General features: G+C 36.8%; 1 protein-coding gene, 1 long non-coding RNA gene, 1 other non-coding gene and 2 pseudogenes across 10 annotated transcripts; 3 read left to right on the top strand and 2 right to left on the bottom strand.

Moving 5' to 3' along the window:
* The first annotated feature begins 246 nt into the window (after window positions 1–246).
* LOC110756857 (uncharacterized) lies at window positions 247–1,086 on the top strand (annotated as a pseudogene).
* Window positions 1,087–1,189: 103 nt separating this feature from the next.
* Window positions 1,190–1,757, top strand: LOC148293431 (uncharacterized; annotated as a pseudogene).
* Window positions 1,758–2,480: 723 nt separating this feature from the next.
* On the bottom strand, window positions 2,481–2,781 carry LOC148293430 (signal recognition particle RNA). The gene has a single exon (XR_015825938.1).
* Window positions 2,782–6,323: 3,542 nt separating this feature from the next.
* On the bottom strand, window positions 6,324–9,155 carry LOC110752819 (uncharacterized). Of its 7 annotated transcripts, none has more exons than XR_015836985.1 (6): window positions 8,812–9,155; window positions 8,526–8,646; window positions 8,308–8,352; window positions 7,390–8,209; window positions 7,171–7,223; window positions 6,324–7,015 (listed from the first exon to the last, which is right to left on the bottom strand). It is a non-coding gene; the product is annotated as an uncharacterized LOC110752819 (long non-coding RNA). The 7 variants fall into 7 exon arrangements; XR_015836982.1 differs by having other exon boundaries at window positions 6,324–6,599; window positions 6,689–7,223; window positions 8,186–8,209; XR_015836984.1 differs by having other exon boundaries at window positions 6,324–6,763; window positions 6,953–7,223; window positions 8,186–8,209.
* A 1,929-nt stretch (window positions 9,156–11,084) lies between these two features.
* On the top strand, window positions 11,085–25,933 carry LOC110756820 (Insulinase (Peptidase family M16) family protein). 2 transcript variants are annotated; one of them, XM_021958286.2, is made up of 25 exons: window positions 11,085–11,408; window positions 13,543–13,786; window positions 14,362–14,603; window positions 14,743–14,941; window positions 15,222–15,269; window positions 15,431–15,538; window positions 15,633–15,821; window positions 15,927–16,226; window positions 16,402–16,503; window positions 17,825–17,959; window positions 18,557–18,781; window positions 19,367–19,570; window positions 19,651–19,821; window positions 21,158–21,307; window positions 22,015–22,152; window positions 22,342–22,569; window positions 22,674–22,826; window positions 22,914–23,040; window positions 23,135–23,261; window positions 23,587–23,707; window positions 23,785–23,865; window positions 23,966–24,067; window positions 24,295–24,445; window positions 24,759–24,891; window positions 25,468–25,933. In XM_021958286.2, the coding sequence occupies exons 1-24, from the start codon at window positions 11,233–11,235 to the stop codon at window positions 24,836–24,838; spliced, it is 3,801 nt and encodes a 1,266-aa protein (XP_021813978.1). In that variant the 5' UTR covers window positions 11,085–11,232; the 3' UTR covers window positions 24,839–24,891; window positions 25,468–25,933. The 2 variants fall into 2 exon arrangements, with proteins under 2 accessions (XP_021813978.1, XP_021813976.1); XM_021958284.2 differs by having other exon boundaries at window positions 24,756–24,891.
* Window positions 25,934–27,211: the final 1,278 nt, after the last annotated feature.

The following is a 27,211-nucleotide window of genomic DNA, read 5'->3' as shown; positions in this document are numbered from 1 at the left end:
TGATCAGCATATAATTGAGTTTATATGCATTACGGTTAAGCATTTTAGTTTATTGATCTCTTTCCAATATGTTAGTTATGAGCTAAAGTAATGAGTTCATGAGTTGGGATCCAATTCAAATCATGTCCATCTCACTAATATGATTGAAGAGGATGAGATTCCATGTCCCCCTCCTCAACCAACACTATATATTAAGCAAACACAATGGAAAAGATATTACATTAACCACTTCTTTCAAGGTCTTCTATTCTATCTTCTCAAAATACACAACAAGAAGAAATGGCTTGCCACACTCGCTCCAACAGCTTCAACTCAAGGCCACACCCGATCGTTCAAGAAGTTGATGAACATTTGTGTAGATTGAGATCTTCTGAGGCCACCTCCACATCCTCCTCATCAATCAGCCACGAACTAAGTGGCCTCCAAGACTTGCATGGCTCTGTTGATAGGTTGCTTCAGTTGCCCCTCACTCAACAAGCCTTGGCACAAGAGCAGAATGAAAAATAGAAAATAATGAGCTATTAGATGGCTCTCTCAGGCTATTGGATGTTTGTAACGTGCCAAGGATGCCCTGTTGCAAACCAAGGAATGCGTACAGGACCTTCAACCAATCATGCGAAGAACGCGAGGAGGTGAATCTAGAGCACTCACCAGGTCAGGAAATACTTGACCTCAAGGAAGATGGTGAAGAAGGCAATCCACAAGGCTATGGGAAATCTCATGGGATCAATGAGACTATTTCCATTGTTAGCAAGTTGAGAGATGTTGAAGCAGTCACTTTCGCGGTGTTTGTATCCCTTCTTTCCTTCATCTCAGGGCCAAAATCACAGCCAAGCAGCTGGTCATTGGTCTCCAAGATGATGCAGTCAAAAACAGTAGCTTGTGAGGAAGAAACAAAAGTATGAGTTTTCAAAGGTGGATGCTGCATTGAAATCACTTATTGGACACAAGAGAAGCAAATCTCATCCCCAAAGCCATCTTGACAATCTGGAGTCATGCGTTCAAGATCATGAAGAACAACTTGAGTGCTTATTTAGGCAACTCATCAAAACCAGAGTCTTTCTTCTCAACATCTTAAACCATTAGATATTAGCTTTTCAATTTTGTACATGAAAATCAATACATGACACTGTCTTACATTCTCCATTTTATTACAGAACAGTTTCTTCTCACAACACACAAAGAAGAAATGGCTTTCCACACTCGCTCTAACAGCTTCCCTTCAAGGCCACACCCGATCGTTCAAGAAGTTGATGAACATTTGTGTAGATGGAGGTCTTCTGAGGCCACCTCCACATCATCAACATCAATCAGCCACAAACTAACTGGCCTTCAAGACTTGCATAATTATGTTGATAGGTTGCTTCAGTTGCCCCTCACTCAAAAAGGCTTGGCCCAAGAATAGAATGAGAAATCGACTAATGAGCTATTAGATGGTTCTCTCAGGCTCTTGGATGTTTGTAGCAATACCAAGGATGCCCTGTTGCAAACCAAGGAATGGGTACAGGACCTTCAATCGATCATGCGAAGAAGGTGAGGAGGTGAATCTGAAGCACTCACAACTGAGGTCAGGAAATACTTAACCTCAAGGAAGATGGTGAAGAAGGCAATCCACAAGGATATGGTAAATCTAAAGGGATCTAGTTTCTCATCCCCTTGAGCAATTATGGTCACCTGAAAGGCTATTTCATAAAAAGCATTGAATGGAGTTGAATAAATGGCCTAGGCGGGCGCTAGGCGGGGGCTAGGCGGGGCTAGGCGGGCGCTAGGCAGGGCTCGGCGGTCTAGGTGGTCTAGGCAGGCGCTGGAGAGAGAGAGAAAGAGAGAGAAAGAAACGAGGATGACGATGGAGTTATGTTTAGGGTTTAGACAAGGGCCGTGCGGCTATACTATTTATAAAAAATAAAAAATAAAAAAGACCCCAGTAAAGCCGTTCGGCTATACTGTTTTTTAAAAAAAATCCCGCATATCGCCGCGCAGCTATACTATTCGTTGAAAAATAAAAAAGGAACACATAGCACCCAATCAAAAGGGTATAGCTGGGTTTATGGTAAAAACCATCGGCGAGGTGAAATGAGAAGTGGCCAAAACCACACCCAGAGAAAAATTTTGCATACCAACCTGCGAGTGTCAAGCAGCTGGTTATTGGTTTCCAAGATTATTCACACCAAAAGAGTAGCTTGTGAGGAAGAAACAGAAGCAAATGAATTTGCCCAAGTGGACTGCTCTGCAGACTGCAATCATTCTTTAAGACAAGCAAATCTGACCACAAGAATGCAGACAACCAGCTTGACAATCTGGAGTCATGCATTTAAGATCAGGAAGAACAACTTGACTGCCTATTTAGGCAGTTGATTAAAACAAGAGTCACCCTCCTCAACATCCTAAACCACTAGATATATATATATATTAGCTTTTTCGATTTTGTACATGAAAAACACACATGTATATAAATCATCCTCTGCATACAAAATGATTACTCATTTGCTTAATTGTCAATTATTATTATTCGCATTCGTTTTCGGAACCACCGACCCGTTATCCTTCCACTGCCAAGAGCGGGAGGTAGTCGTTGCTCTGTCAAGCCAGCCTTACGTGGTTCCCTCCGCTTTAGAAAACAAGTGACCCAGAGCCTTCGCTCGAGCCACAGGGTTCAACTCCTGGCTTGGAATGGGCGGGCCAGTAGATAGCCAACCTGAACCCGACCCGCTAATACTTAGCCAATGTTCCAGCACCTGAAAGCCCCCACTCGGGTTACAAGCTTGCGTTACAGAGCTCGGCGGTACAAACACCTCGTGCAGGGTTTATAAAGCGTAGTGTGTGATATGAACCAAGCAATGTGGGACAAGTTGCACTCGCTTTGCCTCTTAAGATCAGATCTTGAATAAGCTCAGAATTTCGTCTATACTTTTAAGTGGCGATTTAGGGAGTTGAGTGTTGAAGATTCTATTTCTCTCAAGGAAGATAACCAATAATAAACACTTCACATTCAAAGGAGACTAAAAGAAAGTTTGTAGTGTTGCTTATTTTGTTTACAACGATTCTTGTGGATGCTAGAGGATCCTCAAGACCTTGTTCTTGGTAACACTGGTTGGTGAAAAATAGTAACATCAGTTCAAACATTGACATAAACAATTTTCTCCCAGGAAACAGTAAACACAAATTAAAGTAAACATAAACATGGCATACTCAGATCTCACAACCTTCTGATTATAATGAAAATTGTGCTGCTTTTCTTTCTGTTTGCTAATTAACCAGCAACTCACCCTTTTTCAACATTATAGAAACACAATAGACGGTGACATTTTAATGCAGAATATTGCATATTTGCAGATCATGCCTCCTCCTTGGCAAACAATCATGTGAATGAAGGACCTGCAAACAAGATGAATTAAACTAATCATATGCGTTGATCAGCATAATTCAGTTAAATGGTTTTTGCCTCTCCACGTATTTGTGTAAACAGGGACGTCAACGCCACTCGTGGGATCGTATATTAATTATGATTAATTAAATGGTTGTAGCATTTTAATGTGCTAAATTAATCAATTCATGAGTTGGAATGATGGGGTGGGAAGGGACACTGCATAAACATTGCCTAGGGAACATATAGATCCAAATCAAAATCATGTTACCTCTCACTGATGATTGAAGTGGATGAGATTCCATGTCCCCCTCTTCAATCAACACTATATATTAAGCACTCTGAATTGTACATCAATCAAAAGTTTCTAAGTCTTCTGTTCTATCTTCTCACAACACACAAAGAAGAAATGGCTTTCCACACTCGCTCTAACAGCTTCCCTTCAAGGCCACACCCTATCGTTCAAGAAGTTGACGAACATTTGTGTAGACTGATGTCTTCTGAGGCCGCCTCCACATCTTCATCATCAATATGCCACAAACTAAGTGCCCTCCAAGACTTGCATGATTGTGTTGATAAGTTGCTTCTGTTGCCTCTCACGCAGCAAGCCTTGGCCAAAGAGCAGAACAAGAAATGGACTAATGAGCTATTAGATGGCTCTCTCAGACTCTTGGATGTTTGCAGCAGCGCCAAGGATGCTATCTTGCAAACCAAGGAATGCGTACAGGATAGCACAAAACTGAAATGGTATACAAGAAACCCCTCAAATATTACACTCTGTCGAGGACAAAGATTGGTTGTTTGAAGCAGAACAGGTTCAAGGTGACTTAACCTGCATGGTGCTCATTGACAATTTGGCAGCATCCACAGGGACGTAAGTCCCCGCCAATATCTTTGTTAGTACAGAAGTCAGGGGTACTGCCCCAAGAGTTGTGCATACCGTCATTACAATAGACAGAGGAACATCCCCTTGAGCAATTAAGGTCACCTGAAAGGCTATTTCATAAAAAGCATTGAATGGAGTTGAATAAATGGCCTAGGCGGGCGCTAGGAGGCCTAGGCGGGCGCTAGGCGGCCTAGGCGGGGGCTAGGCGGGAGCTAGGCGGCCTAGGCGGGGGGCTAGGCAGGGTAGGTGGTCTAGGCGGTCTAGGCGGTCTAGGCAGGCACTGGAGAGAGAGAGAGAGAGAGAGAGAGAGAGAAACGAGGATGACGATGGAGCTATGAGGCGAGAGAGATAGAAACGAGGATGACGATGGAGTTATGTTTTAGGGTTTAGACAAGGGCCGTGCGGCTATACTATTTATAAAAAAATAAAAAATAAAAAATAAAAAAGACCATAGTAAAGCCGTTCGGCTATACTATTTTTTTAAAAATCCCGTGTATAGCGGCGTGGCTATACTATTTGTTAAAAAAAAAAAAGAGGAACGCATAGCCGCCCGGCTATACTAGTTTTTAATAATTAAAAAACCATAGTATAGCCGGCTATACGATTTATTTTTAAAAAAAAACATTGTATTTGCATTAGTTTATACTTTATAGATACTAATTTGCTAGTTTCGATATATATACTTTATAGATTTAAATTTTTTAATATATATTATTTTTATTCAATAGTATATGAAAATGGGGTGTATAATAAGTGAATTTTATGTGTATTATTGAAAATTTTGTAAAAAATCAAGTCTATTAAACATGAAAAATACATACGTACGTGTAAAATACGAGTATTAAACATAGAAATGCTAAAAAATTTATACGGCTAATAACTTTGGAAAAGTAAAAACTCAAAAGGGTACAATAGAGACTCGTGTAAAGGCCTAACAGTAATGGAAAATGCTCTAAGCTATCGATAAACAAAAATTGGGGAAAAAAGATAATAGTATCCATGCAAAGAGTATAGCCGCGCAGCTATACTACTTATAAAATACTCTGTATTTTTATATATACTAGCCTCTCTGCACACGCTTCCACGTGTGTGAGAGGCTTTTTTTTAATCACGCGCGCTACGCGCGACTTACAAAGTTTCGTAAATATTTTTTCGCAATTGTATTTATATAGATGTCCGTTTCAACAGTTTCATATTTTAATCGCGCACATGTGATAAATCGTCTTCTTAAAAATTTTCCTTTATCGCCCGTATTTTTCTAGACATCCGTCTTAGCAGTTTCTTTTTTTCTTTCATAGCATGTGAACTATTAAGATGGATGTCTAGAAAAATATGGGCAATCGGGATGGAGAATAGTGGGCGATACTCGTCAGTTAGCATGTGGCCAAATAATAGCGCAGTGTGGCGCATACTGCGCTAGCAGTTTCTTTTCTTAGATATGAGCATATGACAGTTTACACTGCGCTATTATTTTACTCGGCTATAAGCATATGGCCGAGTATGTGGCTTAGTCACTCGGGCTATTATTAGCAAGTTTACTGGCTCGATAATAGCGCAGTGTGGCGCAAGTGACGAGTATTAGTTTGTGGTCGACGCAGTGTGGCCCATACTCGTCACACTGCGTCGCACACTCGTCAGTTAGCGCAGATTGGCCAAATAATAGCGCAGTGTGGCCCATATTCTAACAGTTCACATGCGTCGATTGGCCAAATAATAGCGCAGTGTAGCGCAATCGATTATTTGGCCACACTGCGCCACACTGCGCTATTATTTGGCCAATTTGCGCAGCCGTGGGTAATAGTGAATAATAGCGCAGTGTAAACATAGTTAGCATTAGTTAGCGAGTATGGGCTATTATTCGCTATTTTCTAGACGTCCATCTTAACAGTTCACATGCTATAAAAGAAAAAAAGAAACTGCTAAGATGGATGTCTATAAAAATACGGGCGATAAAGGAAAACTTTTGAAAATGAAAAAGTGAAAGATCATTTAGAGAGGAACGGGTGTCGCAAGTGGTCTTGAAGCCTATGTGTTGTATTGGTGGTTAAACCTCTGGATTGGAAATATACCAAATTTACAGTGTTAAAAAAATTTCTCCTTTTTTTTTTCTTTTACTATTTTTGTTTCATTTTCTTCCTTTTGTTTCTCAGCAAAGAACACATTATCATTTCAACTGTTGTAGTCAAACAAATTCTTTGATCCCACTGTTGTTAGGAAACAAACAACATTTAATACAATACATAATTTTTTATGAATATTACTAAATTTCAAGGCTGATAAACCTCAAGAAGTTGAAGACCCACACGTGCAGCCGATCTATCTACAACAACGATGAGAGAACAATAACTCCTGCACAACAATTATCGTGGGTTTGATGATTCATGAAGCCAGTAGCAAAAGAAAACTTGAAGTATAATGAAAAAATAAAACAGAAAAACCTTTCCTCCCTTTTCCTCCCTCCGACTCTATTTTAATTCCTGTAGCAAATGGATCTCCTGAGAAATAAAAGAAAACTAAAAAGAGGGATAAAAAGAAGGCATCAAACCAAAGCGTTATAAAAAAACCAAACCAAAAGAACTGAAGACTGGAGAGAAGGCAGAGAAATATATGTATAATTAAAAGATAATCAAAAGCTTTTTTTTATTGATTCTATTAAATGTCAAATGTCACAAAATGCACAAAATCATGAGAAAGAGAAGTACCAAAGAGGATTGGTGAATTAATTAGACATCACGATTTTGTACCCCAAACCCAAACATATGATTCTGTATTCAGAAGGAATAAAACCATGAACCAAAAAACAAAAAAACAAAATAAAGCCAGACTAAGCATCCAAACAGATATATCACTTAAGTGGTGTAATGAAAACATAGAATAAACAATTATTTTAATATAATCGGTTTTGTTGAAAGCAGCTCACCAATTCCTCTGCAAGCCTCCTGCACTTTGGGAAGTTGAACCCCCCTTGAAAACCTACAATGTTGACAATTCACATTAGGGAACGATAGTAAAAGAAAATAGCCATTTGAACGAAATTTGAAACAGATGCAATAACTAATTGCATACGTCTTTATTTAAAACCAATATCAAGACATCAAGGTCTAATTGCATACGTCTGCTTGCATAAAAAGAAACAAACCTCTAAAAAGAGAAGAAACAAAGCCACGGCCAATAAGTTAGAACAAAATAGGAGAAGAAACCGAAACAGCTATAAAGAAGAGAAAAAAAAAAGGAAGATAAAAAATATAATGAAGAACTCGTTTGTGAAGATTGGTGAAGAAGTTTTGATTATGCAGTTGAAATTTGGAACTGCAGCAGTTATGAGGAAATAGAAGCAGTTATGTGGAAATAGAACTCCAAGTCTAACGTGTGCTTTTCTTTTCTTTTCTTTTCTTATTCCTTAATTCCACCCCTCTCTCTGTTTTGAGTCTCTACTGCGCTGCTTTCTCCTCCAGCAAATGACCCACCCCATATCTTTTTCTAAGTCAGCTTTCATCCTTTCTAAAAATGCAATAGATATCTGTTTGCCAACAACACAGTACGCAGCAAATCCCATAAAACACACTTAGATGCATACAAAGGAGGAATTAAACTAATTAAATCAAAAAATTGAAAAAGAAAAAAAATATATCTTATAGATACTCTAAGATAGGGAAGTCTTCCCCTGCTTCTTCTTACAAAAGAAAAGAGATAAACTTCAACAAAGGTGGAGGAATTCATTGTGCGGAAGAAGACGGAGGGCATGAATGGATGAATGAATTAGTGTTAGCATAATCAAATTAAACAGCAAGGCCATGTTTCAAAGATAAAGAGAGACATCAATGCAATGCAATCAAACTTGAGGGGAAGGGAAAATAATTAAAAATCAAAATCAAATCGAGAGTAAATAGAATTAAAAATCCAAAACATACTGAAGAATTTAACTGTCAACCAACCTGTTGCCAAGTATCTTCACAGGTCTTCCTTGCACAGAAAAACTAAAGTCATTGACAGGAAAATAAAGAAAACCATTTGGCGAACCAAAAACATAACCAAAATGAGAGAGAGAGATTCATACCATTCACATCAAACCCATCAAATCTAAATGCTCTTCACTGGTGCTCTGGAGAAAGAGCATATATAATAAAAAATTAGAGATAGTAAACAAATCAAACCTAAATTCTTTCTTCATTGATGCTTCGCAGGAAAAAAAAAAAAAGTAAACAAAGAGCAGAAATTGAAGCAAAAATTCCATCAGGAACCAAAAATGAGAGAGAGAGAGAGAGAGATTCGTACCCCTGACATCTTGATGCTCTGCAGAAAGAAGATTCATTGAAGCAAAAAAACCAAAATGAGAGAGGGAGACTCATACCATTCACATCAAACCCATCAAATCTAAATGCTCTTCATTGGTGCTCTGGAGAAAGAGCATATATAATAAAAAATTAGAGATAGAAAACAGATCAAACCTAAATGCTTTCTTCATTAATGCTTCGCAGGAAAAAAAAATTTTTAACAAAGAGCAGAAATTGAAGCAAAAATTCCATCACGAACCAAAAATTAGAGAGAGAGAGATTCGTACCCCTGACATCTTGATGCTCTGCAGAAAGAAGATTCATTGAAGCAAAAAACCTGAAAGAAACTGCTGTGTAATGGCATGAGGATTTTTTTTTTTGGTGAAAACCAAGGTATCCCGCGCGATTGCAGGGACTAACCCTCGAGGCACTGTCGGGCGCAAAGCGGGGACCTCTCCCAACAAAGTCTGCTCTATTCGCAAACGCCTGGATCGAACCCAGGACATGAACTGCAGCGGATTTGAGTTGGTTTTTCAATTTGTTTTTTAATTTGTCTCCGCGTTCTTCAGTTCTTCTTCTTTTCTAGGCAACCGTTGTTCGTGGGTTAAATCGTTCTTCACCATTCCCTTGTGGTAGCACACCACGACTCTTTTTTTCTTTTCTTTTTTCTTTTTATTAAGTCAGTGGTGTTTTACTATTTCACCCGCTCTTAATTAAAATGGTGTGTTTATAATTTTTTCTTTGACAAAGGGTATTTTCGGGGTTTTTGAATGTTTCACTATTCTCTTCCTTTTGCTTTATATATATATATATATAGATACTAGAATCCCTGCACGCGCTTCCGCACGTGTGAGAGGCTTTTTTTAATCACGCACGCTACGCGCGACTTCCAATGTTCCGTAAATATTTTTTTTCGCAATTGTATTTATATAGATGCCTATTTTCACAGTTTCATATTTTAATCGCGCGCGTGTGATATATCGTCGTCTTAAAAGTTTTCCTTTATCGCTCAAATTTTTCTAGACGTACATCTTAACAATTCGCATGCTATAAAAGAAAAAAAGAAACTGCTAAGATGGATGTCTATAAAAATACGGGCGATAAAGGAAAACTTTTAAGACGACGATATATCACACGCGCGCGATTAAAATATGAAACTATGAAAACAGACATCTATATAAATACAATTGCGAAAAAAATATTTACGGAACATTGGAAGTCGCGCGTAGCGTGCGTGATTAAAAAAAGCCTCTCGCACGCGCGGAAGCGCGTGCAGGGAGGCTAGTATATATAAATCAAAAGGCAGAGAATGGTGAAACATTCAAAATACCAGAAAATGCCCTTGGTTAATGCAAACATTAAGAATTGAAATTATTAATTAAATGAGGATAATATGGTAAATTCACACTTTTTCATATTAAAATTTTTTTAAATTCAAAGAAAAATCAGATAATGGATCATTTTTCTATGGAACACAACTACCCATTATCTTTTTTAATTCTAAAATAAATTTAAATTTTAAAAATAAAAACCACTCGTAGCCGCGGAAGCGCGTGTGGAGAGGCTAGTTTAGATGAGACATTAACAAAAATGCCTTTAAAAATAGATCACATAAATGACATGATGCATTTTAATTAGAACTAGCCTCTCTGCATGCGCTTCCGCGCCTGCGAGAGGCTTTTTAAAAGAAAAAATTAAATTTATTTTAGAATTAAAAAAGATAATGGGTAGTTGTGTTCTATAAAAAAAGGATCCATTATTTGATTTTTCTTTTAATTTTAAATTTTTTTAATATGAAAAAGTGTAAATTTACCATATTATTCTCACTTAATTAATAATTTCAATTCTTAATGTTTGTATTAAATAAGAGTATTTTCTGGTATTTTGAATGTTTCACCATTCTCTACCTTTTGCTTTATATATACTAGCCTCTCTGCATGCACTTCCGTGCCTGCGAGAGGCTTTTTTTAAATAAATTTAAATTTATTTTAGAATTAAAAAAGATAATGGGTAGTTGTGTTCCATAAAAATAGGATCCGTTATTTGATTTTTCTTTTAATTTTTTTTAATATTAAAAAGTGTGAATTTACCATATTATCCTCATTTAATTAATAATTTCAATTCTTAATGTTTGCATTAACCAAGGGCATTTTCTGGTATTTTGAATGTTTCACCATTCTCTGCCTTTTGCTTTATATATATAGATTTATATATATAGATAAATATAGATATATATATATATTACACTTTTATTCTCAAATTGTATTACCAGATACGTTTTCACTATTTTAATTTTCTGAATATATTTTCCAATTAATCTACCAGACACATTCTCAAATCCTAAAAATACAAATCGTTTTCTCATTTTTATTCTCCGAAAATATTATCTGAAAACATGAACATACGGGCCTTATGCCTTTATAATTCACAAACCCGTTGACAGATATTTGATCTTTATTTTTCTTCAAATACCCGTTTCGTTAGCCACCCACCCACCATATCTTGTGGAGCCCACACATGCACTGATTAGGAGGGTTATCCAATTTTAATCACTCGCTCGCACCTCGCGCGCGGCACACAGACCCTTTGTGTGTAACGCCACTTGCCATAGGAGGCGGATTGGAATTTAGAAGTTAGAACTCTACCCTTCCCTTATCTCAAGTCTCAACTGAATCAAAAATCGAAGGCCATATCTCTCTCGCAGAGCCATGGCGGCCATAAGCTCTCTTGTAGGAAACGTGCCACAAATCCGTCCGTCGCGGAGAATAAGCAGAGACGACAGTTATTCGAATAGGCGGGTGAATTCGGTGGTTTGTATTCGGAGTGCTCGTGGCCCTTTGACCCCTGTACATATTAATCGTCTATCTTTATTTTCCCCAACCAGGTAATTTCTTGTTTCCTTCAAATCCTATCCTTAGGGTTTCTTTGCTCTTTCTCTCTTCCTCATAGGGTTTATTCCCAAGTCCTTGTTATCTTGCTAGCTCTTGAGTAAACGGACAAGGAATTACATGCACTTGCAATAAATGTAACGGCGAAGTTCACTGGAAACCTCCATTGTTTTTATCTGCTTTTCACCACGGTTTCTGTCAATTTTTGGTGTACATTGTGAAACATAGACAAAAAACTGCAGAATCTTTACTCTACTTGCTGCTAAAACATCATAATTTTATTTTTTTTTTCTTTTTTGCTTTGTTAGCTCTTTTCAGTTGACCCACCTTCCATTTTATAAGGTGCTATTTCTAACCCATCCCCATAGTTCAAACTCTTTTTTCCCTTCCTAAACCATCATCACCTCATCATCTTTGTTTTCTTTTCCTGGTCTGGTCGAACATAATCTTGTTTCATTTGGCCGATTCTTCAATCTCTTTAATTTATTGATTCTTCCCACTTGATTTCACTGAAGGGACTCCAAACCCGCCCTCACCGCCACCTTTACGAGTTATGTCATTTACATTATTTGTTTTTGAGGTAGATTGTGTTTGTTGTTTGCTAAGATTTATATAGATGCTGGGCACTTTCAGAGGGCATCCCTCTGTGTGTATACATATGCATGATAGAACAAGAATGATGATATGAAGTGCGATAAATTCCAGTATGCTAAAGCTAGTCTTTTGTTTTTATTTTCAAATTTCTTTTGGTTTGGTCGAGCAAGACAAGTTTGTTCAGTTCTAGACAACCAAATTATTACAGTTATGGTTGGCTAATTTTTTATTTCTTTATGAGAAACAATATTATATTAAAGAGATGAAAAAGACAATACAAAACTTAGTGAACCAGAGGTCCACCAACAAAAGATACAGCCCTCAAAAGCAAATCCAAAAACACCTCTTACATTGTAATACAATTCTACAAGCTATCCTACATGAGCTTCTCAATCTAATAAATTACAGAAAATGAAAGATCCCTAAAGGCTGGAGAAAGAGTAGCCCATAAGGATGCCCCAAACCTGAGTTTTTTCCAAAAACTCTCCTCTACACCCCCTCTTTAGTTTTCAAATATTCTTCTATTTATCGCAAACCCAATTCCTCTGAAAGACAGCTAACACATCACAATTCCCCAAAATTGTTGCCTTCCTTCCACCACCAAGACACATATACATTACAAAGAATATTTGATCATGACTGAGGAATAACCCAATTAATCCCTGCCGCCTTGACTAATCGCCAACCCATTCTCAATGCACTTGGACAATGTAAGAACAAGTGAATTTGATTAGCCACCATACCCTAATTGGCTAATCAAACCTACAAAAGAAAACCCAAAGCAATATTAGTTTGAAGCAATTAATACATATGTGCACTTTGTTAAAAAGGCTCCGAAACAACGATGCGAAGTGGGTTCTACTTTGCAATCAAATTGTGTGAACAGGAAAATCATTAGCCAAAGTTTAGGGTTTTGAGACATATATGGGTTGTGGAGAGGGAAGATGAAGAGTTGGGTTTTGTGTGTATAGGTATCAAATCAGATTGATAGTTTAAGCGTTTTCATTAAATATGGCTGAATAAAATATGGTTTCTGATAGAACCACCGTTAAAGGATTTAAAAAGAAAAAAACATTCCGAAACAAGAAAGAGGTTACTGCCTTGGTATTATTAGGCATAGATAACAAGATTACTAATTCCCTGTTTAACATGATGAAGAGTAGAAATTGGGGATGACTATTTTTGACAGACCACGATAACCCAGTTTGAAACCTACACAATATTATGGGGCTGATAACTTAGTATCAAGCATAGTCGTGTTCATGTTGAAATGGCGTTGACTGTTAACACAACTAATCAACTGGTTGTGTTTCAGTTCAACCCACCTATCCAGAAGATAACATGTACTGACTAGTATGCAACTCACTACCGGTTTATATGTTCATAACTGTGTGGTGTGGACCTGAATATATAGTTGTTGTGAATGTTCTTCTATATTATGTAACTACAATTTTCAGTGCTCTCTTTATTCTTCATTGGATATAAACGATAACTTTTATTCACTTTTTCTTTTGGGCATTTTCTTGTGGGTAAAAGGCGTCTGCTCGAAGTTGGTGCTGGTAGATCAGGCTTACATAGAAAGAAAACTAATACTTGGGAACAATGTATCTCCATGCTCAGAGAGCCAGTGACTGAAGCACTTTTTCCAGGAAAGTATAACTACATTTCTAGCTCTTTTTTCCAAAACAGAAGTCGTCATCGCCTTAGGACGTCTACACCGAGTGTCTTTAATGACAAAACTTCTTTTTGTTTGTCCAAGCCTAAACTTGACAATGCTGCTGTAAGTAGTGCACAACAAATTTCCTTCTGTTGATGCATCTTGCATTTTATGTCCTGTGTTTGACTATTATCTGGTGTTTTCAGATATGTTTGTACAGTATGTCTATAATATGTGTGCATTTATGATAACATATGATATTACTACCCAGGTTGAAAACTATTAATATTAAATAAATCATTATTTCAACAAATTCACATGAACTATCTCTAATGTGTCTCTGTGTGGACCTTAGAAGTGTAAATTACAGAATCTATGCAACTGATTGAGAATGTACAATAATGATTCAGCTCAGAGCCGCATTCTTTCTGTTCATCTTGATTGAATTGCACAGACACTTTCTTTGTGTGTTGAATTCATGAAATAATAATTTGGAAAAAAAATTACAAAGTGAAATAAGTTGTGAAACTTAAACTGTTTCACACCGTCTAGTATGTTGATTATCAGTGAACTTTTAAGAAACTCTCGTTGTCACTTTACAGTTCTTGATGCAGTTTTGGAGGTTCCAACAGGAAACATTCTGCTCATGCTCTCAAGACAACTTCTTTCTTACTTATTGTGGTCCATATAATTTTTAGGTGAAGCATGTTCATCTTCCATACGCAACCGTGGGTCCAGATGAGCCACACGCAGCAAGTACAGCCTGGCAAGATGGTATTCTGGAGAGACAGGATCTGGATTTATTATATCCTGGAGTAGGAAAACCAGAGTTAGAGGGGTTTTTAAGTTCTGAAATTCCATCTCATCCAAAGTTGTATCGAGGACAACTGAAAAATGGGCTGCGCTATCTGATCTTACCAAATAAAGTTCCGCCAAACAGGTTTGGCCCCTCTACAGGACCACTTCTAGTTGGCTTATGCTTTATGGTTTTGTAGAAAATAGAAAGGCCAGGTTTCATGTGCAGCTTATTTATAAGATAATTTTATATCTCAAATAGAGCACATTTGTTGGAGTTTTAGGTTTGAAGCACACATGGAAGTTCACGTGGGATCAATCGATGAGGAAGACGATGAGCAAGGAATTGCACATATGATTGAACATGTTGCTTTCCTTGGAAGTAAGAAACGTGAGAAACTTCTTGGGACAGGGGCTCGATCAAATGCTTACACTGACTTCCATCATACAGTGTTTCACATCCATTCACCCATTAGTTCAAAGGTCCCTTTTCTGTTACACCAATATTCAGGAATTGAGTTTTTGTCATTTTTAGTATTTGTGGTTTTATGTATGTCAATACCAAGCAATCTAACAGAGCTGGTAATCATAGTTGTTGTAGTTGTGATATATATATATCGAACAGAACGTAAGCTATTGGTGCGAAACTTTATGATGTTTTTGCAAAAGTAGAAAATAATAATCCACACTTTAATCTAATTTGTATATTGTTCTTCCAACCTAGGTATTATACATATATTGACGATTATATTTTGCTTTCCAGGATTCTGATGGAGATCTACTTCCATATGTACTGGATGCTTTAAATGAGGTATGAATGATTGATTTTTCTATATGACCTAGTCATATACATATATTGACGATTATATGATGCTTTAGACGAAAAAATGAAATTAAAGAAAAACAAAAGACTGAATTGGAAGTTGGTAACCTTTGAGTTCTTATCTACTTGTGCTTCATGCATGTGTACAGATTGCTTTTCACCCGAAATTCCTTTCTTCTCGTGTTGAAAAAGAACGGAGTGCTATACTTTCAGAATTACAGATGATGAATACCATAGATTATCGCGTTGACTGCCAGGTTTGCCTGGGGAGTTTTGTTATTTCTCTAAGCTGGTTAATATATTTGTCTTGCCTAGCTTTATCTTAACTTTTACACATTTGATCGAGTGCAGTTATTACAACATCTGCATTCTGAAAACAAGCTGAGCAAAAGGTTCCCAATTGGATTAGAAGAGCAAATTAAGAAATGGGATGTTGATAAAATAAGGAAATTCCATGAGCGTTGGTACTTCCCCGCAAATGCAACCTTATACATTGTTGGGGATATTGATAACATCTCAAAAACGATTTACCAAATTGAAGTATGCAAGAGTTCACTTATTGAATGACTTTAATTGTGTGTAGATGAGTAATTTGCATTCACTTTTAGAGTCATAAATTGAATAAAATTGGTTGCTTTATTGCAGTCTGTCTTTGGACAAACTGGCCTAGAAAATGAGGCAGTTTCTGCACCTGCTCCTAGTGCTTTTGGTGCAATGGCTAGTTTCCTTGTGCCCAAGTTTTCAGTTGGGCTGACTGGAAGTTTACCTAATGAAAGGTCATCTAATTCTGTTGATCAAGCTAAAATCTTTAAAAAGGAAAGGCACACAGTTCGTCCTCCTGTGAAGCACAATTGGTCACTCCCTGGAAGTAGTACGGATTTGAAGCCTCCACAGATTTTTCAGCATGAATTGGTTCAAAACTTTTCATTTAATATGTTCTGCAAGGTATAAGGAGTTTTGTAGAGTTTCTTCTAATTATGTGCTAAGTTGCATTTCTGTTGGGCTATTATGAATATTTCTTTTGTTTGATATATCCGTAGTAATTTAGTTGTTTTGTGCCTTACAGATTTAGTTACCATTCTCTTTCTTGCTCTCTAACCTTTTTACGGAACCGCTGCAGATTCCTGTGAGCAGGGTTCAAACATTTGGTGACTTGCGAAATGTTCTAATGAAGAGAATATTTCTATCTGCTTTGCATTTCCGAATTAATACAAGATACAAGGTGCAATTTTAGTGTTACATGTACAAGTTCCAGTTTCAACTATGAAAAATGTCACTGCTTTGCTTTAATTAGCTGTTTTATTAATTTGGTTTTGCTTGTTAATTTTTTTTTTTATATAAATACAAGCTTAATTAAATAAAAAAGAAGAAATATACAAATAAAATACAAGAAGTGCGTCAAAATCAAGGAGGGTAACCTTCAAAGCAAAATCAAATAATTCACGGTTTCTTTCCAACTAAACAGTACACAAAAGAGTCAAGATCCCACCCCACCAAAGTTGTCCATGAAGATTTTATAGGCTTTCTCTTTTTATATGTAGGGATGTTGAACTTTCTGTACCACAATGCCTGTGGTTATAAGTTATAACTGGTTTAGGGCTGCCCTTTGGTAGAGTAATGGGATAGAGTGAAGTTTTGGGCTGCCCTTTGGGCATCAACTTCCCTTGCTTTTAAGGATATATCCTATCCTATCCTATCCTACAATTATGCGCAATCTGCTGGCTGTAGTATCTTAAGGGGTTGTCTTTTGATTGGCTGTTTTGTTTTCTGTGTTGCGTGGCCTTGCGTTTGTTTCACTGGCTATTGCTTCTTTCTTTTTGTCTGTGTTCTAATTGTCCTCCTTTTTTATCCTTTCTAATTTTGAATACAAAATGTTTCTATTCAAAATAATAATAATAATAATAATAACTGATAAGCGGTTGTCATAATATCTTGCAATTTGTCTGAAAATCTCGTTGCTAACGTATTGTTTTTAGTAAATAATCAGTTATCATCTATTTCTGTTAAGTTCAAATTGAATATTTGCATCATCCAATCATGGTGGTAATAAAATTTGATTTGTAGAAGCAAGAATAAAATAGAAGAGAGAAAAATTGAGGGAGAGAAGTAGACCTAGAACAGAGGAACGGTAACGAGGCAACTTTATGTTTGCTTTCTCAATTTAATGTGAAAAGTCTCCAATTACAATTGTTATTCTATATTCACAATATGAAAACTCTCCATTCCAATAATAATAAGGCCTAATTATGCAGGGAATCCCTGCATAGTAAAATACTGCAATACCATAATAATTTTACACGTAAGTTACTGTAAATGAATACTTGAATCCCTTAATTCTAATTCTAGTAGATAAATAAAATTAGCCTAATTTTTACCCTTGCACCTACGCCTAGAATAGGTACAAATTTCTTTCTTCCTTGCATCATCAGCTGGTTGATCTGAAATGTTTTATTATTGTATACCCGAAATCATGTAATGTACTATATATTAGCTTGAAAAACCGTGCAGCTCTTTGTAAGTTTGCTACTCTTTACAAATGGCAGAGTTCAAATCCACCATTTACTTCAATTGAATTGGATCATAGTGACTCTGGAAGGGAAGGATGTACCGTCACTACTCTTACAGTAACTGCTGAACCCAAGAATTGGCAAAGTGCAATAAGAGTTGCTGTCCAAGAGGTTGGTATTTCTGTCTTGCTCTGCCATACACTCTGAAAGGGGAGCTTGTTTCTGGGTTTTTTAAGTGTAGTTTGCATGTTGTCAGTTTAGACAAATTTTGTACTGCTGTCTAATTGGTGGACCACTTGTCCACAATTGGACATTTTCTGTGACTTCAAGAAAGTCGTTTACTTTTTTTCTTTTAAAAGATGATGCCATGGATGCAAGTTTTGTTTAATTAACTCAGTTTTAGGGTAAATTCTGCTATCTAAACTAATGGTAGCTTGGGTTTCTTATCGTGGTGGTCTAAAAGTACTCTTGAGGGAGATAAGTCATTTTTTTCACCTCTTATTATATTTATTTTAGTTTTGTCATTATTTGGAACACATGAATCGAAAATCAATGTTTTTTAAGTTATGAGATAAACATAATGATTGGCCACCATGATATCTTGCTCTGTGGGACTGCACTTTTCTGTATCTTTCTTGCTCAAGCTTGGAAAGAACAAACTTCATAGTTGGCTCAGTCCCAATGAATTTCCAGTTGATCCAAAGTTTCGGCATATATCTTGTTACAGATACGTTATATAACCTTTATGTTATGCTTTATTTGGTGCAGGTTAGAAGGCTCAAAGAATTTGGTGTTACTAAGGGTGAATTAACTCGCTACATGGATGCTTTATTAAAAGATAGTGAACATCTGGCAGCTATGATAGATAATGTATCTTCTGTTGATAATTTGGATTTCATTATGGAGAGTGATGCGCTTGGCCATACAGTGATGGATCAGAGGCAAGGACATGAGAGTTTGGTTGCTGTTGCCGGAACAGTTACTCTTGAAGAGGTAATGTTCAAAATCATTATCATTTGTTAGTGTCACTTGATACTGTGATGATGCAAGAGAATAAACATAATATCTGAATCTCCTTTTGGGCCGCTGGACAGCAGCTTATTCTTACTGCCCTACTTTTTATGCCACGTACTAATATGCCTTGTCAATGTTGCCAAGATGGCAGTTCACTCTGGTATGTGTTACAAGTAGGCTAGTTCGCTACATTAGAATACTTTTTAGGGTCATGTTGGTACCTTAAGTATATTTTTAGCGACATATATAAAGGAATGAAAGATAGATCTAGTAAGACTGTACTTGATGTATAATTTGTATATTATAAGTATGTTGATACTATAGATACATAATGTAATATAAATGACTTTTTGTGTCTTTTCCTGGTTAAGAACTTGTAATGCGTTTCACTGAATCCTCTGTTGAAGTAAATTATGTATTTTCGTTAATCATGGATAGACAAGTAGAGGATAAAATTGGGTTGATATTATTGAGGCAATGGCGGTGCAGTGAGATTGATGAACTAAAGTTTAGTTTAATCCTTCGTTCTTATATCTCATATCATTTCAATTTTTTGTTGTGTAGACCAACTCCATTGGCGCCAAGGTGTTGGAATTCGTTTCTAATTTTGGAAATCCTACTGCACCTCTTCCTGCAGCGATTGTTGCTTGTGTTCCAAAGAAAGTGCATGTTGAGGGAAAAGGTGAAACTGAGTTCGCTATTTCCCCTAGTGAGATTGTAGCTGCTATAAAAGCTGGATTGGAGGAACCCATTGAACCTGAGCCAGAGGTGTCTTTCCATATAAACTTAGCTCGCTCTTCTGTCAAATTTTATTTATGGCTGATTCATTTTCTCTCCTATTTGCGCAGCTTGAGGTGCCAAAAGAATTGATATCATCATTGCAGTTACGGGAATTAAGGCTGGAGCGCATGCCATCCTTCATTCCCTTTAGTCCAGAAACAAATGTGACCAAAGTTTATGACAAAGAAACGGGGATCACTCAGTGTCGCCTTTCAAATGGAATTTCTGTAAATTACAAGGTATCTCGTCTTATGTTTATATGGTAATGGGGTCTTGATTTTTAAGATTTGGTTATTTTCTAGGGTTTAGGGAAGGTGGGTTAGTTTCTGTATTCGTATAGTTTTTCATTGGATGCTAGAACTGCCAAGATTAAATAGTTATTTAAGTAATAAAGACTAGGATGCTAGAACTGCTGTAACTCTAGTTTAAATACTCTATTAAGAGACTCTGTGTGCAGTTTTTTATTTTCCAAGAGAATCGGATTATTGAGTTCTCGTGGGTCTCTTTGACTAGATTTCATCTATGGACCTTCCAACTTTGATCCTATTGTTTTATCTCTCTCTTTCTTTGTTGTTCATTGTTGGAAATTCCTTTTCTAGTGTGGTTTTGCTCTACTACAGCGACCCAACAGCAGCCCAACACTTCCGTCCTACATCACTTGTATTGTTTTCAAGTTTATTAATGAAAGTTTGTTGCTAATACAAAATAAGATGAAATTTTTGTTGCCTGTCGTTGTAAATGCAAGAAGATTGAAATAGGGAGATCTGTGGTGCGATGTAATCATGAGATACATTATTGTAGATGATTATGGTGTTAGCTTGGTTAATTGCTTTAGGGTTTAACTACTTGCAATCTGGAAAGCTAAAGTTCCCCCCAAGGTAAGAGTGTTAGCTTGGTTAATTGCTCATGGTAAGTTAAATACTTGTGATTTGATTCAAAGAAGAGGCCTTGCTTTTATTTTTCTCCTAACTGGTGTGTTATGTGTAAAGGTGGTAATGAATCGGTGGACCATTTATTTCTGTTTGCCATCCTTATGGGCGAGAATCTCTCAGGTGGCTGGGATTGCGTGGGGGAATTACGTGTCTTGTGGTGACATGTTGGGGGATCAGTTTAACTTTTTTGGAGGAAAAAGGAGGGGTGTAGTTCTGGGGATTGCGCAATGATGGCAGTGTTTTGAGTAGTGTGGGGAGAGAGAAATAGAATAATTTTTTATAATTTTAAAGGTGACGAGATTGATCAGTTATGGGACCGAATTCATTTTTGGGCTTCGCTTTGGGCTTCATCTTCCTCAGAATTTAAGGATATCAGTTTCCAGCTTATTCATTTAGATTGGAATGCTGTTATATTGTAGCGTAGATGTCTTAGTTCGTTGTTCTTTTTTATGTTGGTTCTGGTGGCTCTCTAGGCCACGTTCGCTGTCTTGTATTTTTTCTGCTCTTTTGCAATAAAATTTTGTTTCTTTTTTTAAAAAAATTTATTGTAGATGATTATGGTGTTGAACTGTCATCTCAGTTAATATCAATGAGAATATGGATGAGTAAAGATTGTTACTAAAAATAACAATTTCAATCACAGATTTCAAAAAGTGAGGCTAGGGGAGGTGTAATGCGGCTTATAGTTGGTGGTGGACGAGCAGCTGAAAGTTATGAGTCAAGAGGTTCTGTTGTTGTGGGCGTACGTACTCTTAGTGAGGGAGGTCGTGTTGGAAACTTTTCGAGGGAGCAGGTATGTCCATTCCTCTCTTGCCCAAAAGGTTCATATATATTAGATGCATGTTTTTTAGGTTTTTTTTTTGGTATTGCTAAATTCGGGCCCATGAAGTGCTTATGTAGGAAGCAGTTCTGTTCATAAGCACTTTTTTTCATTAAAATCCAAGTGCTTCATGAAGAAAGGCACTTGGTAGGTGCTTCTCCAAAAAGCACTTCCAAGTGCTTTTATAATCCAGTGCACTTTTATGTTTTTCTGCCAAATGCTGTCAGAAGCGCTTGTAGGAGTGTTTGTAGTTACCTGAAAGCGCTTTTAGCTATTCTAGAAGCACTTCCAAATAGGTCTTTACTTCTGCACAGGAGATTATTTCCTCTTGAACTTTTCACTAAATTGTAAATTATATATCTGAGGTAGATGTTTGGTAAGTAAGTTAGGTACCACAAATAGTCATTATGTAAATTAGCTTTCACAACCTCACAAGTAGTTGTTGGAAGAGCAAATAGCTGGTGTATTTTCAATAATATGCAAGTTTTATTTTAAAAAAATATCTAGACAATATCTAGCAAAATTTATGTGGCATGCAGCTGATTACTAAGTACACTGATTATTCATATGCTATTTGTAATTATTATTTAAATTAGGATCACGCCACTTTTTGCATTTTAAAATCCACTTCCCTCATTTTCCTGAGATTTTGTCTCGTGTATGCATACTGTTATCCTCAGGTAGAACTGTTCTGTGTGAATCACCTGATTAACTGCTCGTTAGAGTCCACCGAGGAATTTATTTCTATGGAATTCCGTTTCACATTAAGAGATAATGGAATGCGTGCGGCCTTCCAGTTGCTTCATATGGTACTTGAGGTAACCCATCAAAACTTGTAGTCTCTGTGCTGATTTGTGGATTCTGTAGGGCATCTTGTCTTGGTAGTTGTCCACATGTTTTGTACACAACGTTGTTGTAACTTCGGCTTCATAGGAGGCATCCCATTAGAGATGCATGCAGGGTGAATTTATAATGCATGATTGACGGTAGTGCTTACTGACTTGCAGCACAGTGTCTGGCTGGATGATGCATTTGATAGAGCAAGGCAATTGTATTTGTCTTATTATCGGTCCATTCCCAAAAGCTTGGAGCGTTCAACTGCTCACAAACTCATGTTAGCAATGATGGATGGAGATGAGCGGTTTGTGGAGCCTACACCAAAGTCTTTGCAAGATTTATCATTGCAATCTGTAAAGGATGCAGTGATGAACCAATTTGTAGGCAATAACATGGAGGTGTGTACTTTGCTGATTTGGTTCTACAAATTATGCACACAACAATAAAATTATACTATACAACATTTCTCATTTATATATGGCTGCGTCTGCTTATTTTTTAGGTAAGTATTGTTGGGGACTTCTCGGAGGAGGATGTTGAGTCTTGTGTTCTTGATTACTTGGGAACTGTTAGATCGACAGGAAATTATGAGACGGAGAATAAGTATAATCCGGTTGTGTTTCGACCATCTCCTTCTGATTTGCAGTCTCAGCAAGTGAGTTTACTTAATCCTTGGCACTTTGGATGGTGGAATTTCTGAAATACTTTGAATTGTGCTCATGCTTCATTTCTTTTTAAGCAGGTATTCTTGAAAGATACAGACGAGAGAGCATGTGCCTATATTGCAGGCCCTGCACCAAACCGTTGGGGTTTTACAGTCGATGGCAAAGATCTCTTTCAGTCAATTATTCATATTCCAACTAATGATGGCAAGTTTATGAAATCTGGAATTAGGTTTTGAATTTGCGGCTTATTGATATAAGTACTTATGTGTTGTGACTGTAATTTCTTATATGGTTGCAGAACTGAAATCGGAGGAGCTGCTTATGGTGGATAAGGATATTCAGAAGGATCTGCGAAGAAAACTTCGTGGTCATCCCCTTTTCTTTGGCATCACAATGGGGCTCCTGGCTGAGATTATAAATTCTAGGTAATTTTCTCTGCACAGTACAAAGTATGCATATGAACTTCAAGTTTATCTGCAAATGTGTTCATCTTTCTCCATTATCTGCATGCTCTGAATTTATGAGTAAAATGTGTTATTTATCTATGCTGTGCAATTATGTTCATCAATAACTGCCAGTGGTTTTCGCTAACACATTAGTCATTTGTACCATACATTATCTGAACTTCACAAAATGCAGTATGTAATTGCACTAGGAGTTTGTACCATGCATTTTTGAGATACTATGTAAGATTAATGAATATTTCTTGTTATTTTCACTGATGTGAAATTTTCCATCCACTTTGCACAGGCTTTTTACAACTGTCAGAGATTCTCTTGGATTGACATATGATGTATCATTCGAGTTGAACCTCTTTGATAGGCTCAGTCTTGGATGGTATGTCATATCTGTAACATCAACCCCTGACAAGGTGTGTATGTTGTATTTGTATATATTCGTTCTATCATTTGCACTCTCTTCACCTGTTTAGGTCTAATAAATATTCAGGTTCACAAAGCTGTTGATGCATGCAAGAATGTCCTTAGAGGTTTGCATGGCAACAAGATTTCCCAAAGGGAGTTGGACAGGGTTAGTTCATTTTTAATTTTTTATCCCTTTTTGTTTTCTTCACTAAAATGGATTTCTCTTGACCACGTCTCTTGTTTATTGACCTATGTCGAAATTAAAGGCAAAACGGACCCTTCTGATGCGACATGACGCTGAGATCAAGTCAAATGCATATTGGCTTGGACTGTTAGCTCATTTGCAGGCTTCTTCTGTTCCAAGGAAGGTAAACTAAAAATTTGTTTAGCATTTATAGATGATACTCATAAAAAACGTAGAAGTGGGTTGCAATCCATCTTTTCCTGTGTTAGGGCTGAAATTATCACTGTGATTCATAATTCCTTGAGGTTGCCATTTAGTTTATCAAAAATCAACTTAAGTAATAGCCAAAACAATCAAAATAAACACTATTTTCATGAAGATATTATGTTTCATAGTGCTATTTTGGTCCAGGACATATCTTGCATCAAAGATCTCACAAATTTGTATGAGGTTGCTGCTATTGAAGACATATACCTTGCATATGATCAATTGAAAGTCGAGGATTATTCTATATACTCGTGCATCGGAGTGGCTGGAGCTCAGGCTGGTGACGAAATGACTGGTGAGAGGACATATTTTGTACTGTGTTGAACTCTTGCAAAGCCGTCATTGAATGTTTTAAAGATGTAGTGGATTATCTTTAACCAATCAACAATGTTTTTTTACTTGAAATAGAGTGGCAATGAGACCTCATAAAAATATCAACTTTTTTTTGTCTTTTTGGAATTTTAAATTGACTTAGTTGTCTTCCGGGTAAGTACCTCAGATGTGTCGACCGGGTCTGATGTTGCCTCATCATTTAGAGTTAGATCTATTTATCAGTTCTATATGCTTGCTTTATCTCATGAACCTGTAATGTGCCTCTTCTTTAGAAGTCGAAGAATCAGATGAAGGCTTTTCAGGAGTTTTCCCTGTCGGGCGTGGTTTATCTACTATGACACGGCCTACAACATGACATTCTTATACGATTACTTGAGCTCTCATGCAGCAAAGAGATTTAGCATTAAGGTATATCCACAAGCTTGATGTTCTCATTTTTCCTTTTAATACAGCTTTTTAATAGTCGCTGAAACTTGCAAGTACCTCTGGGTTGAAGTTATTATCTTTTTTTGGCATTCTGTTGATGACTTACACTATAGTTTCTGGAAAATGCATTTTAATTATTAAAAATAACTGTTTTTACAATTAGACAAAGTGGACAGGAAGAATTGTGCATAATTTTATCCTAAGAAAAATAGAAAGATGTTCTAGGGTTTAGTATTTGCAATCAATTAATTGAAATGCTAATTAACTTTTGAACACTGCAAATGAATACAATAACTTTTGAAAACCTTCCTTTGTAATGTGGGCTCTAAGTTTTAGAATATTTTATTCTATGAATGTAATATATTTTGGCTGCGAAGTATTAGAGTTTGTCAGGACTTTGTGATTGCAGTAAATGACACCCTGTCTGTCAGTGAAATTTCTTGGGAAAAGAGGGGGAGAATATTGATTTTTAGCTTCTGTTGCATGTATATGTGATTCACTAAAAATGTAGATGGTTTTTCCCCTTGTGTTGTGGTTGATTAGAGTATTGATTTTCAGAATTTGTTGAGAAGTGCAGACCGCTTGATGTTAGAAGGCCCTGTTGCCAAAGTTGTGGCAGAACATATTGTATGCAGCAGATCATTCCAGGTGAATTCATCGACTGGCTTGATTGACATAGTACTACATATTATTACCATTGGAAGCATTGGGCACTGATGCCGATTGCACTCCTTGTACAACTATGAGCATTAGGTACTAAAACGACAGCTATAGCTATCATTGTGTTGTACATAATTGCGGCTATATCAAGTGCATTGGTCACTTGGATCAATTCTTCCATATTGTAAATTCATGAGCCTTTACGTTTAAGTTGTTTTCTAAATTTTGTTTAACTTATAGTCAACACTCGCTAGACCGAATAGTAATACCCTTCTAAAAAGAAGAAAGGATCATCTTTTGTACCTTATAATTGTTTAATTTGTTTTATGAGTAGATTGACGCACATTGGATTGGTGTGGAAGAAGTTTTTCGTTTATTTCATAGATCCAATCCAAGGGTCCAACTCTATTTACTAATTGAAGGGTTTCCATTCTTAGTAAATAGAGACTTGTGGAAAGTTGTAACTTTCTAATGTAAATGGCTTTTCATTCTCAAACTCCAACAGTCTAGTCAATGAATCCAAGGATTATATGGGCCGGGACATGAAAAATACGAATAAAATGTGTGGATTATTTGGAAAAATTTAAATGCAAAAAGGATGATTTTAAATACATCCGTGTATAGTATGTTTGATTTTCAAAGAAACAAAAATGTATTTCCGTACAGTTCTTATATGGAAAACGAAAGTTTTATTGAAAAGTATGTACATATACGTGTATAATACACATTATATGTGATTTTACTAACTAGGTTACCAAGTACCTAGATTTCTTGTTTGGAGAGAGCAATGTGTATTTTATATAGGCTTATTTATGTACATGCCCTCTGTGCTTTCAAACTTGTCTCAGATTACCACCTGTACTTTGAAACGTCTCAAAATACCCCTTACACTTTTAAAAATAGTCTTACGTTACCCGTTCTGTCAGTATTATAGACGTTCCGTTATGTGCTTTGGGTCCCACTTCGTTTCAATCTCTTAACATTGGAGAATAAGGGTTTTCAAGTTTCAGAAGAGGGGAAATGGGGTATTTGGGTGAGAAGGGGAAATTTGGAGAAGAAGGCAAGGGCTTATCAAAATTTGAGGTGGGGTTCGATTGTGGGAGAATCTGGAGAAGTGTCTTCCCCTAGACGATTTCATGCGCAGTATTAGAAAAGCACAATGGCTTAAAACAAAATCTCGTGGTTACAGGTCTCCAGAAGGATCTGTCTTGTTTGACCAAGATTGGATAATTGCATCCAAAATTAGTGACATTCCCTTCATTGATTGGGAGGTATACGGTGAAGAAATCCTTGATTTCAAAACAGAAGTTGAGTTGCTTGGTGTGGTTGTCTTGTTCAACAAAAATTACCAGCTTGTTGTCGACCACCTAAAGTCATCGTCATGCTTAACTTCTTTGACACCTAAGGTTGTTCTACTAATGCTGCAAATTATGCACATTTCAAATTCATCCAATAAGATTGTTGAAGCACTGAGAGGAAAAAAAAATGTATGAAGACAAATAATGGTTATAAGTCTCCAAGTGAATATCTCTTGTTTCACCCTGAATGGGGTTACCTTCTTCAGGTCTTTAGTGGTGTCCCATTGATTGATCATAATTTGTATAGAGACATAATCTTTTCCTTCAGAGATGAGTTGAGAAAG

This window comes from Prunus avium, chromosome 7, assembly GCF_965620075.1.
Source record: "Prunus avium chromosome 7, drPruAviu1.hap1.1, whole genome shotgun sequence".
In the NCBI taxonomy this organism is placed as follows: Eukaryota; Viridiplantae; Streptophyta; class Magnoliopsida; order Rosales; family Rosaceae; genus Prunus; species Prunus avium.
Note: the sequence above shows the minus strand (reverse complement) of the source record. Positions and strands in the feature narration are given on the sequence as shown.

Excerpts from the sequence above, each read along its gene's own strand:
- LOC110756820 (XM_021958284.2), top strand. The coding sequence starts at position 11,233 with ATGGCGGCCATAAGCTCTCTTGTAGGAAACGTGCCACAAATCCGTCCG. Across the intron at positions 17,960-18,556 it reads TAAGAGTTGCTGTCCAAGAG|GTTAGAAGGCTCAAAGAATT; the intron begins GTTGGTATTTCT and ends TATTTGGTGCAG. Across the intron at positions 24,068-24,294 it reads CTTCTTCTGTTCCAAGGAAG|GACATATCTTGCATCAAAGA; the intron begins GTAAACTAAAAA and ends ATTTTGGTCCAG.